Below are 18466 nucleotides of genomic sequence, written 5' to 3'. Positions count from 1 at the left end.
GATTGCAGATCAAGAGGTTGCAGGTACAAATTACCCATGTACGTTGTTTTTGTGTAAAAGCATCTGCTAAAATAATGCACTGTTACAGTCAGAAGAACTCTTTGTGACCGGGGGCTACAGCTGCATAGGAGATCCTATAGGAGATACTATAGTCTGCCCGTCTGTCTGTCTGTCTGCCTGTCTATCTGTCTGCCTGTCTGCCTGTCTTGTCTGCCTGTCTGTCTGTCTGTCTGTCTGCCTGTCTGTCTGTCCGTCTGTTCTTGAACTCAGGGGTTTATGTGGCCTCATTCTGCAATATCAGGTTTGGTTCTAGTTTAGGCTGTTTCCACTGACCGCTGTATAGCGTTAACATGCATCATTTGTGTGCATATGTGTGTGTGTGTGTGTGGGTGCACTGTGTGTGTTTGTATTACAAGGGCTACAAATACATTCAGAGGACCAACACTTCTTAATCTGTTTCTAACCTTGAACTTTAAGGCGTCTGTCTTCTCCTCGCCCCTTTCTGCCTTACCTCTCCTGCTCCGTCCTCCATCCTCCCTTCCTACTCCCTTTTCTTCCTCCTCCCTCCCTCATCTCCCCTTCCTTCCCTCCCTCCTCCCTCCTCGCTTCATTCTGAAGGTGACTGTAGCGGCTCTCCTCCTCTCTCTCTCCTCCTCTGTGTGCTGTAAATAGGTCATACTGGGGTTAGGAACTGCCCTGTCACACGGGGGGAGGGCGGAGGGGAGGGAGGGAGGGATGAGGAAGGCCTGTATGTGTGACCTGTATATGTGGGTGTACCTGTGTGTTTGTGTGTGCGTGTAGCTGGAAGTGCGTGTGTGTGTAGGTGGAGGTGTGTCTGTTGTGAAGGTGGAGTTGTGTAGGTGGGTGTAATTGTGTGTGCTCACGGGTTGGGTCTTAGTGTGTGTCAGGGTGATGGGGGTTCTAAACTGGGGTTTGTAATGTGAACTTGTCGGTTGTAATATCTCTGTGAACCAGACCAAACAAATAAACACACATGCATTCACGCTCACTCACACACACACACACACACAAACACTTTTAAGATCATGAAAGCCAGCCAGCTTGCAAGGAAGCTTGTAAAAAGTCCATTCATGTTCAGGGATCAGGATGGAACAGAGAATTGGAGCTGTGTGTATGTGTGTGGTTTGTGTGTAGGAGTGTGTGTGTGTGTGTGTAGGAGTGTGTGTGTGCTGGAGGTTGCTAACAATCTTTCTTTTTGTTTCCCTATGTTCTACTTCTCTGACCAATGGCATCGCCCCATCTTTCCTGTGCTGACCAATGGCGTTGTTCCGTCTCTTCTGCTCTGACCAATGACGTTGCTCCATCTCTTCTGCCCTGACCAATGGGTGACGTGTTCAGACTGATCAGCCAATCAATGGGGATTCTCCGAGGAGCTCCTTCCTGCGTGGCCCGTGTCCCCCCTCCCCTCCGCCTCCTGCCCTCCCCCCTAACCTCCCCTCTGCCCTCCCCCAACATGAAACTGTGGCTGACTGAATGGCCATTAATATGGATTTTTACCTCATCTAGACTGTAAATCACATGACAACACACGCACACACCTGTGTTGTACCAAATCAACCTGCCCCTGCTGGGTAGAGACACACGACACACTCCCACACACACCCACTCTTTTCACACACTCTCATCACTCCCACAGACACACTCACATCACTCCCACTCCCACAGACACACTCACATCACTCCCACACACACAGACACACTCTTTCTCACACTCCCACACGCACCTGGAATGTACCCGTAGCCTCTGAGAGGCCGTCTTTGTTTCCGGAAGAATCCAGAAGGCTCGGATCGCTGTGTCGACAGCAACACAGTTCCATATTTTATATTTTATATTTATTTTTTGCTACCTGGTGACCTTGTGACCTTCCTCGTCGCCGCGGGAACCAGCTGGGAGGAGACGCGTGCCGTTGGCGTGTTGTCCCACACGGGTGCATGCCGGCCGCAATGGCGCCCCAGAACACAGAGACTGAGAGCATGGTGGTGCCGGGGGGGCTGGGGGGAGGGCAAGGCCCGGCGGGGGGGGAAGGGGGGAGGCCGGGGGGAGGCGGGAGAGACCACGGAGGAGTGTGTGAGCGAGGGCTCCATAGACCGCATCCCTCTCAGACAGTGGGTCATGCACGGAGCCGTGATGTTCGGGAGAGAGTTCTGCTACGCCATGGAGACCGCCTTGGTTACACCTGTCCTGCTGCAAATAGGTGAGACACACACACACGCACACACATACACGAACACACACATGTTTTGTACTGTCAGGCCTGGGCAACCAGTTGACAGAGGAGAATGCAGAATGGAGAGAGGAGGGGTGGAGAGGAGGGAGTGCGGGTGGAGGAGAGAGAAGAGAGAGAAGAGGGGAGAGAGGGAGGAAGGGTGGAGGAGAGAGAAGAGAGAGAAGAGGGGAGAGAGGGAGGAAGGGTGGAGGAGAGAGAAGAGAGAGAAGAGGGGAGAAAGGGAGGAAGGGTGGAAGAGAAAGACAACTTTGACTCAGCTATAACCTTGTTTACAAATCTAGGATCATCTCTCTCCCTCTCCCTGTTATCCATCCTCTCGCTCTCTCTCTGTCTCTCTCTCTTTTTCTCACTCCCTTTCCTTCTGCTCAGAGAAGTTATGCCTGCTGATCATCAGTGTTGTATTCAACGCAGTTCGACAGAAATACTGCTGTATACACTTGTGATATTGTTTACTTGTGTTGAGAGCAGATGGACTCTGGTTTTGACTGTCAGGGGACAAATAGCTCCCAGCGTTTTATATCAGCCTTGGTCTCTATCTGGTTGACCAGGCTAGGTAACTGGCTGCATGACTGGCTGGATGACTGGATGACTGGATGACTGGCTGGCTAGTTGTCTTGGTGTCTGACACACTCACACTCACCTCTGGAGTGCATCAGTGAGTCTCAGGAAGTGATGTAGTAATCCCAGAGTGCTAATCCCTTTGATTACTTAAACCAGTGGTCAAGGTTACGACTGCTAATCTGGATGGGGTCTGTCTCCCTCTCCTCTCCTCTCATCTCTCCTCTCCTCTCATCTCTCCTCTCATCTCTCATCTCTCCTCTCCTCTCCTCTCATCTCCTCTCCTCTCCTCTCCTCTCATCTCATCTCTCATCTCTCCTCTCCTCTCATCTCTCCTCTCATCTCTCATCTCTCCTCTCCTCTCCTCTCCTCTCATCTCCTCTCATCTCTCCTCTCCTGTCCTCTCCTCTCCTCTCCTGTCCTGTCCTCTCCTGTCCTCTCCTTCCCTCCAGGTTACACAGTATGGTGTATGGAAAGTCAGCAGGAATTTCTTGTGATGATTGTCTGTGGGTGTGTGTGTGCCTGTGTGTGTGTGTATGTCTGTGGGTGTGTGTGTCTATTTGTAGTCCAACGATTGTGTAATAGCTGCACCAGGATCATGGTTATTTATTAATGCTATCATCACCGTCATCATGTTTCAAATACACGTATACACACACACACACACACACACACATGCCCACCACACACACGCCCACATGCACACACCCACCCACATGAAACCCCCCCCCCCCCCCCCACACACACACACACGCACACACACATCACTCAACAACGGAACACCCTGTACCACACTGCTGTAACCTGCCAAGTACACATTTCACTGTGTGCAAAATACGTCACACACACACACACACACACACACACACACACACACACACACAGCTGTATAGTCTGTGTGTTTCTGCAACATGATGAGGTCATGACAAGGAGATGCTAGGAATGGAACAATAGCACAAAATGCGTGTGTGTGCGTGTGTCTCTGTGTGTGTGTGTGTGTGTTATATAAAGGGTAGGTGCAGGTATGGCAGGAATGCCACAGGAGAATGAATGAGTCGACACATAGCTCTGTTAATCTGGGAGGATGTTTGGGGGATGACATCAACACACACACACACACACACACGGCTGATCATGAGATCAGGGTGCGGTTTAGAGTAAACATGGACAGGTTCCAACAATGTTAGTATGTGTGTGTGTGTGTGTGAAGGCTATTTGTTGAATCATAATGTAATTCTATTACATAGACAAATTTCAGTGCTTTTTTGACATCATATCTGTACAGTTGTCCATCTGTCTATCTGCCTACCTTCCTGACTGCCTGTCTGTCCATCAGTCTATCTGTCTGTCAGAAGGGACATCTGGTGTCATCTCCATGGTTACGTCATTCCTAGAGGTCAGCTTCTCCATATGGCCTTGGAGCGAAGCGTGCTGATTGGCTGCTGCAGCACCCCATACTGAAGTCAAATCTATACTGCTATAGAACACACACACACACTCACAAACAATAACGCACAAACACACACATACATACAGCTATTAGTGAGTCTATGAGGGTAAACAGGTCACACAGGACCGTCATCGATCTGCCTGCTGACAGGAAGCTCCCTCTCACGGGACAGGAAGCGGTCCTGCAGGAGGAACGCTGATAGGTCAGTCACTCCAGGAAGCCTGGCCTGCTGCTGTCACTCACAGCAGTGTGTCTCCGAGAGAAACCACAGAGCAGATGGTGGACGCACACACACACACACACACACAGGCTTAAATATTTACACACATGCACACGCATATACACACACATATAGACATGCATGCACATTCACGCGTGCACACACGCACACACACAAAAACACAGACAACACACACACACCCACCTACAAATGCACACGTACACACCGACACACACACTCTCCTACACTTCCACATGTGCTCGTCGACAGTGTTGCGTAACACTGCAGTAGTCACCAGCTAGCTAATGTAGTTCTGGGATAGGGAAGGATGAGAGGAAGGGAGGAGCGAATGAGGAGAGGAGGAGAGATGAAGAGAGGAGAAGGAGGAGAGAGTGGAGGGAACTACAAGTTAGAGGTTGGAGAAAGTGTGTCTGTGTGTGCATTCATATGTATGGGAGTGGTGTACGTGTGTGTGTGTGCGTGCATGTGTGTGCGTGTGTTTGTGTGTGTTTGGGATTCATGCAGTTTTAATAGTGTCCTGCAGGGGTTGGATGTAAAGCCGGCTGGTTGCCGCATAAAAAAATCTCCCCTAACACTGGGAACCAATCAGAGACCACCTCTCACACTCAGTCTCCCTCCCTCCCTCCCTCCCTCCCTCCCTCCCTCCCTCCCTCCCTCCCTCCCTCCCTCCCTCCCTCCCTCCCTCCCTCCCTCCCTCCCTCCCTCCCTCCCTCCCTCTCTACCTCTCTCTTTACCTCTCTCTCCCTTCCTCCCTCTCTTTCTTACTTTCTGTTTTTCTCGATTTTAATCAAATTAGACACTTTACAAATGACCTTCTTTGACCACCTTGCATTTAGGCAACTGTGTGTGTGAGTGTGTGTGTAACCTTTTACTGCTGGAAAGGCTGTGATTCATTCTGACCCCCCCCCTCCCCCTCTTTCTTTCACTCCTGTACGACACATCCATCACCTTATTTCATCTGGTCACCTTCCCGTACACATTCACATCATCCATCATCCCTCCCTCCCTATCCCCCTCTTTCTTTATCTTCTACTCCTTCTCTCCCTCTCCTCTCTCTCTCTCCAGCAACAGACTCGGCTCTCCAGTAGTACTAGCACCTGTTTCCTGCTTGAGATGGGGGAGAGGGAGGGGGGGGGGGGGGGGTGGAGGAGGGAGGAGAGGGGCTACTACAGCTCACCCCAGGCCTTCCTCATCCCTCCCTCCCTCCCCTCCGCCCTCCCCCCGTGTGACACTCTCACTTTTCACACCATTTCTTGGCATATTTTCATTTTAGTCATGTGGAGGGCCTCCACCAGGGAGGGAGGAAGGAGGGATGGAGGAAGGGTGGAAGGGGAAAAAGAGAGGGATGGAGGGAGAGCGAGATGGGAGAATGAGAGAGGGACGGATAGATGGAGGGAGAATGAGGGATGGAGGGAGGAGGAGGGATGGATGGATGGATAGATGGAGGGATAAGAAGGGATGGAAAGAGGAAGATGGACGGAGGAGGAGGATGGAGGGAAGAGGAGAGAGGGGGGAGAAGGAGGGAAGGAGGATAGAGGAACAGAGAGTCAGAAGGAGTGAGTCAGGCTGCAGATGATTCATACTATTGTGGAGCTTGAACTCACAGGTGTCCTGCCTGACCTCTGGAGTGCGTGTGTGAGAGTGTGTGTAGATGGAGCCCGACCTTTTTGATTGGAACTCATTCACCTACTGTCTTCTAGTTTTGTCTCCCCCCCCCCTCTCCCCCTCTCTTTCACTCCCTGTCCCTCATCCTGTATGTGAAACCGTGTGCCAGTGTGTATGTGAGTGTGTGTATGTATGTGTGAGAGTGTTAGTGTGTGAATGCATGTAGATTAGTATTTTATGTGTGTGTATGTGTCTGGATATGTGTGTGTGTGAGTGAGAGAGAGAGAGAAGTCTGGTGTGTGTGTGTGTATCACAGAGAGCACATAGAGTCTGTTTTAGCTTCCTGGTAGAACAACTCTCAGTATTGTTCCCTCTCAGGAACCCGCTGGGAACAGACCAGAACAGTCTTTACCAGAACCTGACTTCCTGTACCAGAACCTCACTTCCTGTTGGCTTGTTTACCTCCTCACAAACACATTCACATTCAGCTATTTGTTTGTGTTTTCCTTCTCTGTGTGTGTGTGTCTGTGTATGTGAGTGATAACAGACCCTGGGGCAGGTCATGTGACTGTGATAGGAGACAGGAAGTTGTAGTAGGAGACAGGAAGTTGTAGTAGGAGACAGGAAGGTGTGTCGTTGTTGGAAGCTTGGTGGCAGCTGGATTCCCAAGACCTCAGGTCACGATGCTGACCAGACCGTGACCTGAAACTCAAATGGAGAAGGGAGAGATGCGGGGGATGGAGAAGGATAGACAGATGGAGAGTTAGTGCAAGAAAGATGGAGAGAAAGAGAGATAGAGGGGGAGAGATAAAGAGTAAGAGATAGTGAGGTGAGAGAGAGATGGAGTGACCCTGCCATGATGTCACATGTTCTCTGCTGGGACAGAACAGACTAACGCCAAATAGGTCAAATGAGTAAATAAATCAAGTCTTTCACAAGTCACCATGTGCATTATCAGACGGACCCGGTCACCTGCAGGCCCAAAAACTAGGATCAAGATCTGAAGGATGAGACAGATCGACTGATTACTCGCGAGCCTTTGCATACTTTTGAAAGCTCATGGGCCCAGCTCTGGCTAAGGTCGAGCCTCCGAGTGAACTTCTGTCTACAGGGTTGATGGTCATCATGTTGAGAAGGAGTTGAGTGTAGAACAGAGGGTTGGGACACTTCTGGTGAACTACCGTGAAGTGATCATGCTGTCGTTTCAACCTTCGCATGCCGACCCTGGTGCCAACAGGGATGCTGTTGTGGGAGGGTAATCCTTGTTTGTCAACGCTGAAGCTTAAAGATTTACTCAGGTGTGTGAGTGTGTGTGTGTGTGTCACCGTAACCTCTACAGGTCTGTATGGAAACGTATGACCCTGAGCCTTGTCATGTCTTTTTCACACACACTCACCCCCGACACACACACACTCACCCCTGACATGCACACACACACTCACATGAGCTTTGTTTCCACTGAAAGTCCCCTGAAATTGTTCTTACCAGAAGTCTTTTTCAAGGAACCAGAAGGATCCTTCAGACCACTGTCAGCTGATATTTCACCAAAGGAACTAGCCAGAGATAGGATACAGGTGAAAAGTGATACGGGACGCACTTTGACCACTGTCAGCTGATTTTCCACCAAAGGAACTAGCCAGAGATAGGATACAGGTGAAAAGTGATACGGGACGCACTTTGTTGACATATCAATTGAAAAATAAAATTCTGTTGCTGCAAGGACTCGACCAATCAGAAATAATCAGTGCCACAAGCCCTAACTTTCCTGTATTTTGCAGACTTAATGGTTCCTGCTTTTTGGTTCCCAGAACTCAATTTAGACTCTGGTTCCAGCAGTGGAATTGTGGCTTTGCACACACACACACACACACACACAAGATGCATCACATGTACACACAAACAATCAATCTTATCATGATGTTCTTACCCGATTGTACAATATGTGTGTGTGTGTGTGTGTGTGCGTGTGTGTGTAGTGGTTGTTGTTTTAGAATGCAGGTTAGGGCTGTTTTGGCTGCTGAGGATGTGATTGAGCACAGAGTGTTAGGAAACATTGTTTGCCTGAGTGTGTGTATGATGGAATTGTTTTGTGTTTGTGTGTGTTTGAGGGATGAAAGCATGAGCTTATTCTTATCCCCATTTTACCTCAACTTCTATGATCCTGGTTTCATACACACACACACACACAAACACACACACGCTGTTGCGTACACAGGCACACACACTTTGTAGTGACTGTTGCAGTAACTCTCTCCATGTTCCTGAACAATGAGAGTTGTTGTAGTACTAATAGACTTGGGACTGGCCTGAGTGGGGGAGAGGGGAAGCCAGATTGAGAGAGAAGAGAGGGATGGAGAGAGAAGGGGAGAGGGAGAGCGAGGGATGGAGGGAGGGAGAGAAGGAAGGAGAGAAAGAGAGAGAGGGGGAGAGAGAGAGAGAGAGAGTGAAGGAGAGAGAGAATGAAGGAGAGTAAAGGAGGTAGAGGGAAGGAGGTAGAGTGAAGTCGTTTCGGTGAGGAGGTTTCCTGAACAGTGTGTAACTCTGGACTGGGTCCCAATCTGCTCTGAGCTGGTCTGGGATTAGATTAGACTGTCTATGGGCCATGTCACATGGACACACACACACACACACAAAGAACCACACGTACACATAACCACACACATGACCATACACACACCACCACCACACACACACATAACCACACACATGACCATACACACACCACCACCACCACACACACACATAACCACACACACAGACACATGTAACCACACATACGCGCACATACAAACAGACGCACATTCAGAACTCTTTATTATGTTGGTCAAACCTTCCAGCCCAGAGCTATATATTTACAGTATCAGCCTTCTCTAATTATTGTGTCTCTCTGTACGTGTCTGTGTGTGTGTGTGTGTGCAGGTCTTCCAGAGCAGTACTACAGCCTGACTTGGTTCCTGAGTCCCATCCTGGGTCTGATTTTCACGCCTCTGATTGGCTCGGCCAGCGACCGCTGCACGCTACGCTGGGGGCGGAGACGACCCTTCATCCTGGCGCTCTGCGTGGGCGTGCTGCTGGGTGTCGCCCTCTTCCTCAACGGCTCTCTCATTGGTCAGTATATCCCCAGAAACCGAGCCCTGCATCCTCTGGACTGGTCTTTGATTGGTGTGTCCAAGCACCAGTGACCTCTGATAGGCTAGTATGAATATTAGGGCTTTGCGATTGGTAGATGGTTGTCTCCTGGTGGTCTCTGATTGGTGTTAGTGTGTGTATGTCAGTAAAAGTGTATATGTGTGTGTGTGACTGGCTTGACCTGTAGGGCGAGAATGCAGATGGCTTAACTGGGGTTTAGGAATCCCTAATGACCTGAACCGCTTCCATCTTTATCCAACACAGTTTTCTCTCAGGAAACAGAAATACAACAATGTAGACAATTAGTTCACAAATCAACTGTCAGCGGTCTATTCCTGTAAAAGCAGCAAAGAACACCTGACACTTTAGCTAGGAACAAGTAAATCTCTGCTTCACCAGATAGTTTTGGCAGGCATGGCTTGAGGGCTGTAAAACTGAAAGAAAAGACAGTAAAACCATTACATTTGAAATTGCTTGAAATCAGCTGAAACCCTAACCCTAACTCTTACACACAAGCAAACTGAAAACCTGACACAGACACTTAACAAGACACAGGTGCAGGGAACAACAGGGATAAACGTGAACTCAAGATCGTCCGAGAGCAAAGAGATAAGGAGATGGAGGGAAAGAGAGATCGAGAGAGGGAGAGAGAAAGGGAGAGAGAGAGGTTTTTATTTTTTTAAGTCTTCATTGGGAGGTTACACCTGCCAGGTACCCACCAGTTACACCACTCTGGACATTAGAAAACCTACTTTATCACATTGATGCAGGATACACACACACACACCATGCCTGTAGCACCTGAAAAAGGCTTTGTAACCTTGGACTAAACAGTCTCATCCTGGTTACAGAACAGACATTCCTTCCTTCACTGTATGATCCACATGTCTGTTCATTGCAATGGCCCCATGAATTACTCTCCACTGTAGACTGGCAGCATGCTTCTCTATGGGAGAGAGATATGGAGGGAGAAAGAGTGAGGGAGAGGGAGATGGAAGAGCGAATGAGAGAGAGAGAGAGTCATCAATTACAATCAACTGCTGGACAAGTGGCATGGCCTGTGTGTGTGTGTGTGTGTGTGTGTGTGTGTGTGTGTGTGTGTGTGTGTGTGTGTGTGTGTGTGTGTGTGTGTGTGTGTGTGTGTGTGTGTGTGTGTGTGTGTGTGTGTGTGTGTGTGTGTGTGTGTGTGGGCATGAACCTGTGTGTGAATGTGAAAGTAGTATATCTGGAAATGGTGAGTGTGTGTGCTGAGGTTGGTCCAGTATGGGTTTGTGTGTGTGTGTGTGTGTGAGAGCCCTGCCAGTCCAGGGACCACATGGGAAAGCACCAGCAGTTCGTTCACAGGGAACAGCTTCCTGTTGTGCCCGCTGTGGCACCTTTCTCAGCCTATCACAATCCACTTCCTGTCTCCGACGCTAGCTAGCACTGTGGCGTCTCTATTGTCAGGAAGAAAGGCTTACGACGCGCGCGCGCACACGCGTGCACACACACGCACACACACGCACAGGTTCATGCCCGCTGACTCCACTGTTTAGTCAGCTTCTCACTTTGTGCCCCTCCGTTGTTGATTGGCCATTATGTGTTGTTTCCTGCATGAGAAAAATACTGGTGAATAATGACCTGTATTTGATGGTGAGAGGAGAGTGAACAGAGAGAGAGAGAGAGAGAGAGAGAGAGAGAGAGAGAGAGAGAGAGAGAGAGAGAGAGAGAGAGAGAGGAGGGGAAGGAGAGGGAGGAGAGGGGGTCGTGGGCAGAGGGGTAGGAAAGAGATGAGGGAGGGAGGGAGGGGCAAGGGAGAGAGGGGGAGATGGGGGAGAGAAAATGGGGGAGGAGAGAGTGTGAAAGAGCAGTTGGGAAGTGGAGAAAGAGGTGGGGTGGACAGAGAGAGAGGGAGGGGAGAGGAGAGGGGGAAGGAGAGGGAAAGAGAGGGTTGAGTGGGGTGGGAGAGGAAAGGATTTTATGTGTCAGTTTCTCAGCTGGCTGGCCTAGTTTAGGTCTAACTAAAACAGCTACAGGGTAAAATTGCGTGTGTGTGTGTGGAGAACCAGTTCAGACGAAAGTCAAAGCTCAGACAATGCCTAAGGTTACTCGCCATGCACAGCATTGTGGGACATAGGCATTGACCTAAGCCATGTAGTGGTTGCGTGTGTGTGTGTACTCTTGTGTGTGTGCTTGCATGTGTCCCAGAAGGGTGAGTCACTAATCAGATATTGATCAGGGTCTATTGACTCCCAACAATCAATATCTGTACTGCTGTTCTCTGAGAGAATGTGTGTGTGCATGTGTGTGTGTGTCCACTGCTAAATTACATCATTGCTCTAACCTGGACTGTCTGTCCCACAATGCACCAGGGCTGGCCATTGGAGACGTGCCAAACAACCAGCCAATCGGCATCGTGTTAACAGTTCTAGGCGTGGTGGTGCTGGACTTCTGTGCCGACGCCACGGAGGGACCAATCAGAGCCTACCTTCTAGACGTGGCCGACACAGAGGAACAGGACATGGCGCTGAACATCCACGCCTTCTCCTCTGGTACACACACACACACACACACCTACATACACACCTTCATACACACACAAACAAAAACAAATGCACTCACAGTCACATACATTTACTTCAGCAACATCAACATTGTGAATCCATTACAACCCATTATGCACCTGGCTGCAAACTTTCCAATTGACTTTGTGCACGTGTGTGTGTGTGTGTCCAGGTCTGGGTGGAGCAGTGGGTTACGCACTGGGCGGTCTGGACTGGACGCACACCTTCCTAGGCTCCGCCTTCAAATCCCAGGAACAAATCCTCTTCTTCTTCGCCGCCATCCTGTTCTCCGTCTCCGTGGCGTTGCACCTGGTGAGCATCGAGGAGCAGCAGTACAGCCCCCAGAACGACCGATTGGACGAGGAATCCGCCGAGCCCGCCCACCCCTCCCTGGAAGCCAATGGGCTGCTGGCAGGCCCCTCCCCCCGGCAGAGTGTCGACGAGGACCCCTACGATCCCCTGGGGCGCTTCACGGTGGACGAGGACGACCGCGGCTCGGAGCGCAACCTCGCCATGGACTTCCTGGACGTGGAGCTGGTCCGTAGCCGGAGCGACTCCGTGCTGGCCATGGCCGACGCTTCCCTGGAGCAGCAGGAGCTGTTCCTGCACCACATCGAGCCGTCCATCTTCTCCGAGCGCCTGTCGTCCTATCACGGCTCGCCGCCGCGCCGCCGAAGCAGCGCCGGCAGCGAGGACTACCTGCGCTCCAAGGTGTCGCGCCTGTCGGCCTTCCTGCAGGAGCTGGAGCGCGACGGCGAGGAGACGCTGCTCAACAACCAGCTCAACGAGACGCTGGCGCCGCACGGGCGCACCGTCGCCAACGGCAACGCCGCCGCCGCCGGCGCGCGCCTCAAGGCCTCCCGCGCCGCCGCCGCCCACAACAACAACGCCGCCGCCTCCGCCTCCGCCTCCACGCGCCGCCGCCACACCTTCTACCGCCAGCCCTCCTGCACGTTCTCCTACTACGGCCGCGTGGGCGCTCACCGCTACCGCTACCGCCGCGCCAACGCCGCCCTGCTCATCAAGTCGTCGCGGAGCATGAACGACCTGTACGAGGTGCCGGCTCGCCAGCGCCGGAAGCAGCAGCGGGCGCGGCACCCGAGCGGCAACACGGTGTCGAGCGGCGACACGGAGAGCGAGGAGGAGGACGTGGAGACCACGGTGAAGCTGCTGTGGATGTCCATGCTGAAGATGCCCCCAGAGTTGTGGAGGCTGTGCGTGTGTCACCTGCTCACCTGGTTCGCCGTCATCGCCGAGGCCGTGTTCTACACCGACTTCATGGGGCAGGTCATCTACCATGGGGACCCCACGGTAGGGGAGACGCGCTCTGAACACACCCACCCACCCAAGCTCTGAACACACACACATTTACATTTTACATTTACATTTAGTCATTTAGCAGACGCTCTTATCCAGAGCGACTTACAGTAAGTACAGGGACATTCTCCCCGAGGGATGTAGGGTGAAGTGCCTCGCCCAAGGACACAACGTCATTTGACACGGCCGGGAACCGAACTGGCAACCTTCAGATTACTAGCCCGATTCCCTCACCGCTCAGCCACCTGACTCCCTACACACACGCACGCACACTCTGAACACACACCCACCCACGCACGCTCTGAACACACCCACGCACGCACGCTCTGAACACACCCACGCACGCTCTGAACACACGCGAACGTGGTTTATGTTACAAACATAAATCTAAACCCTAATAGCCATGTCACCCCCTCCCCCCCCCACCCCCCAGGCTCCTGCTAACTCCACAGACCTGCAGAACTACAACATAGGCGTCCAGATGGGCTGCTGGGGACTGGTCATCTACGCTATGACTGCTGCTGCCTGCTCTGGTACACACACACACACACGCAGCTATAGACACACACCTACCCACTCACACACAGGTACACGCTCTTGTACACACACGTACACCTACACACTCACACATACCTACACACCCAGCTACAAACACACGTACACTCACACAGCTACAAACACATCTACCCACACACATCCAGGTTAAATAATTGATGTACTAACATTCATTCCAAAAAAAGATAAGGTCTACGCACACATCCACACAGTAGCTATTATCAAAGCTAACCAGCTAACTGGGAACTGTATGTGACTTTGGATGAAAGCATGTGCTGTAAATGAAACCTCTCCTTCTCTTCCTACAGCCATGCTCCAGAAGTACCTGGACAACTTTGACCTCAGCATAAAGATCATCTACATACTGGGCACGCTCGGCTTCTCCATAGGAACCGCCGTCATGGCGATGTTCCCTAACGTGTACGTCGCCATGGTGATGATCAGCAGCATGGGCATCATCTCCATGTCCAACTCCTACTGCCCCTACGCCCTGCTGGGCCAGTACCACGAAATCAAGGAGGTGAGCACACGCACGCACACGCAAAAATCGAACTCGTACTGCCCCTATGCCTTGCTGGGCCAATACCACGAGACCAAGGAAGATGCTCGGCACACCCTAACTTCCTCCTCTCCTCACCCAGTACATCCACCACAGCCCAGGTAACTCCCGGCGGGGCTTTGGTATCGACTGTGCCATCCTGTCCTGCCAGGTGTACATCTCCCAGATCCTGGTGGCGTCTGCGCTGGGCGCCATGGTGGAGGCCGTGGGCAGCGTGCGCGTCATCCCCATGGTGGCCTCCGGGGGCTCTTTCCTGGGGTTCCTCACTTCCTGCTTCCTGGTCATCTACCCCGGGCAGGGCGTTGAGGGGGAGGCATCCAAGGCGGAGCAAAAGGCTCTGACCGCGCCCCTTGGCAACGGGGGTTCCGGTAACGGCGTGACGGAGAAGCCGAGCGTTCTGAAGCTCACGAAGAAGGGCGTGGCTAAAACCACCACTTGCCGGCTGGAGTGTGAGTCCACGCTCTGATTGGACGAGACGATGAGGCCGGATGGATCTGCTGTTGATTAGCAAGGCAACGGCCAGACACGTTCCCACAACAATGGGGATATATGACCTCCAGCTACCACAAGACAATGCATAATGGGAGTTATAGTTCTCTCAGAGACTTGAAAGGGCCGGGATTTCGATCTTTTTTAAACCGTATCTGGTTTGCAAAATTTGTGTCCTTGGACCTTCAATAACCCAGGATCAGTTTGTACATCTAGGTCAGTTTGTCAACTTGGGTCAGTTATCAACCTGGGTTAGTCGTTAACCCAGGTGAGTTTATCCTAGGTCAGTTTTAACCCTGGAGTTTATCCTGGGCCACTTTAAACTTGGGTTAGTTGTTAACCCAGGTGAATTAATCCTGGGTCCATTTTAATTTAGGAGTTTATCATGGGCCAGTTTTAACCTGGGTTAGTTTGGGTCTCAGGATGAAAGCTGTCTCTCTCTCTCAGGGCCACCAGGGGGCGCCAGAGGGCCGCTTGCCTGGACAGGACACTTCAGGGGCGAACACACTCTCACACACTCCTATATCAACACACTCTACACACACTCCTATATCAACACACTCTACACACACTCCTATATCAACATACTCTCACACACTCCTATGCACACACACGCGCATACTCTCACAAGCGCACATACACACGCATGCACATAAACACACCTGCGCTTACTTTTCTGACTTCCAAACCTGGGTCAAGATAAAGGAATACACAGTCAAATATATAAATAGATTATTTTTTACTTCTAAAAAGTTACAATCATTTGAAAATATTGAAAAATTCAGCTCTTCCTTTTGAACGATGATGTTTAGTTTAGTATTTAGTGAGAGTCTTCTCTATGTCGACTTAAATGTTTCGGCGGGAAACATTGTAATCACCAAAAGTATAATTTATATATGGTTGTTCCTTTGCGGACTGACATACACTTGTCCATTGCTCCTGTAGCTATAAGCCTACAGAGTTGATGGGTTTTGCTATATTGCGTAGTACAGATAGGATGTAAACACAGAACCGGCGAAAAGTATTGGTGTAAAGTTTACATCATACAAGTATATGGGGCATGTGTACAGTTTACACTGTAAACGATACGGTGCATGTGTAAAGTTTACTTTGTAAAACAGATAGTATATGTGTAAAGTCTACACAGTAACGTATACACGGCGGGTGTAAAGTTGACACTGTAAAGTATACCAGGTGTTTGGAGAGGGCATTACTACTGGTGCAGACACTTTATCTTGATGTTACAACAATAATCTCAATGCTGCAGAGGAGAGGAGGATAGCTAACCAAACGAAGGGGGGAGATGGAGGAAGCCGGACATGAACTTTAATGCTTCTCCTTTCTTTTCTTGTGTTGTCTTTAAAAAATGTTATCCTCTTATGTTGCTGCACAATGCGAGTTCATGGTGATGAGGATGCCAGTGAAGATTAGAACGTTAAGGTTGGAGATGACTGTTGGTCATACCGATGCCTGATTTTCAAGCGGAGGGGAGGGAAGAAGGGAGAGGGGGAGATATAGGAGGGCCAGGGAGGTGCATCCACACAACGCCCTCCCACATACCCACAGCACTTAGGCAGAACTTGAAGCTGTGCAGGAATACATGGTTTTATTTTCCACCCACATAGAATGTCTATTCTATTTTTCTAACTGAATGAGAGTGTGATTAATATGTAGAAAGATCATTTCACAGGTTGTCAGTTTACATACTATACACCTGTTGCATTGTCTAAATAGCTATGTGCTGGGTTAGCTTAGCCTAGCCTAGCTGTGTGCCTAGGTTAGCCTAGCTGTGTGCCTAGGTTAGCCTAGCTGTGTGCCTAGGTTAGCCTAGCTGTGTGCCTAGGTTAGCCTAGCTGTGTGCCTAGGTTAGCCTAGCTGTGTGCCTAGGTTAGCCTAGCTGTGTGCCTAGGTTAGCCTAGCTGTGTGCCTAGGTTAGCCTAGCTGTGTGCCTAGGTTAGCCTAAGGGTGGAGTATTTGCTGGGTAAGGGGTTGCAGCCAGCCAGCCAGTCTGTTACATTAAATACATGTTGACAGACATCCCATCCTGCAGGTGGCTCCCCCCCCCCCCCCCCGGGACGCAATCCGGACGCATGATGTACCCCCTCAACCTGCACGTAACCCCCCGCCCCCCCCCCCCGACGCAATCAGGACGCGCAATATGCACCTATCTCTACCAGAAATTACCAGAAATTACCATTGGACAGTCTCTCGCTCGCTCTAATTATAAAATCCCTGATTTCCGTGAGATTGTATAGCATTTGCGGGCGAGCCGCTATTGAAATTCGTGAGACTCCCGGACCTTCCTGGACACTTGGGATGTCTGTGTTGAGGAGGGTGCTTTTACTTGTTGACCTGCAGTGCCAGGCCAGGGTCTAGTTATGACTGCTTATGGGTGGTTAGAGCTGGTCAAAGCTGTTGTCACTATTGTTGTTCCAGCTGTGTGGGTCTATGCCATGAGAGAGATTTGAGTGTGTGTTCAACTTTAAACAATAATCTGAGATCTTTCCAGAACATCTGAAGGAGTCTAACCAAACTACAAAGTGAGTGCAAAATGAAAGATTGTTGTCAAATCAAGACGCTGCAATAATTATACTGTTCTGCCTCAGTTGGGGGTGGGGGGCGTGTAAGGGGGGATTAGGGCAGGGCTTATGGCTCAGCTATGGGGGGTGGGGGATTGGGGGCGGGAGGTTGGGGGGTTGAGGGTGGGAGTGGGTGGTGTTGAGGCTTTTCCAAAGCATGGCTGGATATGTGAGTATCCATGTTTCTGAAAACCATGTACTTGTAACTCAAGCAAAAGCAGTGGTTTGGTTTGAGTCAAGAACCAGGCCTTGAATACTTGAAGTGTGACTTGAAGTGTTTCTCAAGATGCGAAGAAGCATCTGGGTGGTTTGTCCCAAAACTCTTGTCGTCGACTTCGGAATGTTGAGCCAGAGTGGCCTCCGCTCGGCATGCTGGGAAATGCAGTTCCTTTGATTCCATCAGGTGACCAAGTTAAGTGGTGAATGTAAAGCTGTTGTTGTTGTTGTTGTTTGAAGAGGAGGTCTGAGGTGGCACAGAACTTGCACATACAAAGTTGAAAGCAGAATCATCTTGAAAACATAAAAGAAAAATCGAAACTGTGGATATTTATTTTTTTGGAGCTCTTTCTCGTTAAAAAGATACTTTCGCTTTATTTAAAGAATATGTAGATACAAAGAGATATATTTACAGGAAGCACGAAAGAGAGAGGGTGTTACTGTGGGACAGGACTGGAATGTGTGTGTGTGCGGGCACGTGTGTGTATGTGTGCACGCGTTCGGGCACGTGTTGCAATTTCACCTCATTATTTACCTGTTCTTTCCTCTCCAAAATCACCTGGTCGAGATCTCCAAGCTATAAGTCAAACTGCTTAATACTACTAAAGATTCTCATAACATAGATTATTCACGTGTTCTCTGTTTCCCTTTGATTTCAAACATGATCATCCTTGTTCTTTGTTACCAGTCACGGATCAGGTGTCACAGACGCAACTTTAAAAGAGAGGGCCGAGACATTTGCAGTGCATCATATGCCTTGTCATTGAAAAAAAAAGTTGTAAATATTTATTTTTGTTTCTTTATCGCTGCTATAAAAAAGCTGATTATTTTCATTAGTAAATGTTTTTTTCTATAAGGACTGTGTATATATATATATATATATATACACATACATATATTGTGAATATATGCTTGAGCTTTCCTATCTAGAACCATGAAAGTACAGAATGCACTTTTAAACTCTACTTAACCAAAA

At 50.0% G+C, this 18466-nt stretch overlaps 1 protein-coding gene across 1 annotated transcript; it reads left to right on the top strand.

Annotated features, from left to right (window-relative positions):
- Positions 1 to 1681: 1681 nt before the first annotated feature.
- Positions 1682 to 16521, top strand: LOC136961854 (solute carrier family 45 member 4). The gene is given in 8 exon segments (XM_067255331.1): positions 1682 to 2037; positions 2039 to 2216; positions 9023 to 9211; positions 11584 to 11763; positions 11948 to 13086; positions 13526 to 13625; positions 13956 to 14167; positions 14289 to 16521. Coding segments are annotated over 8 exon segments (2466 nt in total). The 5' UTR covers positions 1682 to 1953; the 3' UTR covers positions 14673 to 16521.
- The last annotated feature ends 1945 nt before the right edge of the window (positions 16522 to 18466 follow it).

This window comes from Osmerus mordax, chromosome 18 (assembly GCF_038355195.1).
Source record: "Osmerus mordax isolate fOsmMor3 chromosome 18, fOsmMor3.pri, whole genome shotgun sequence".
NCBI classification, from domain to species: domain Eukaryota; kingdom Metazoa; phylum Chordata; class Actinopteri; order Osmeriformes; family Osmeridae; genus Osmerus; species Osmerus mordax.
Note: the sequence above shows the minus strand (reverse complement) of the source record. Positions and strands in the feature narration are given on the sequence as shown.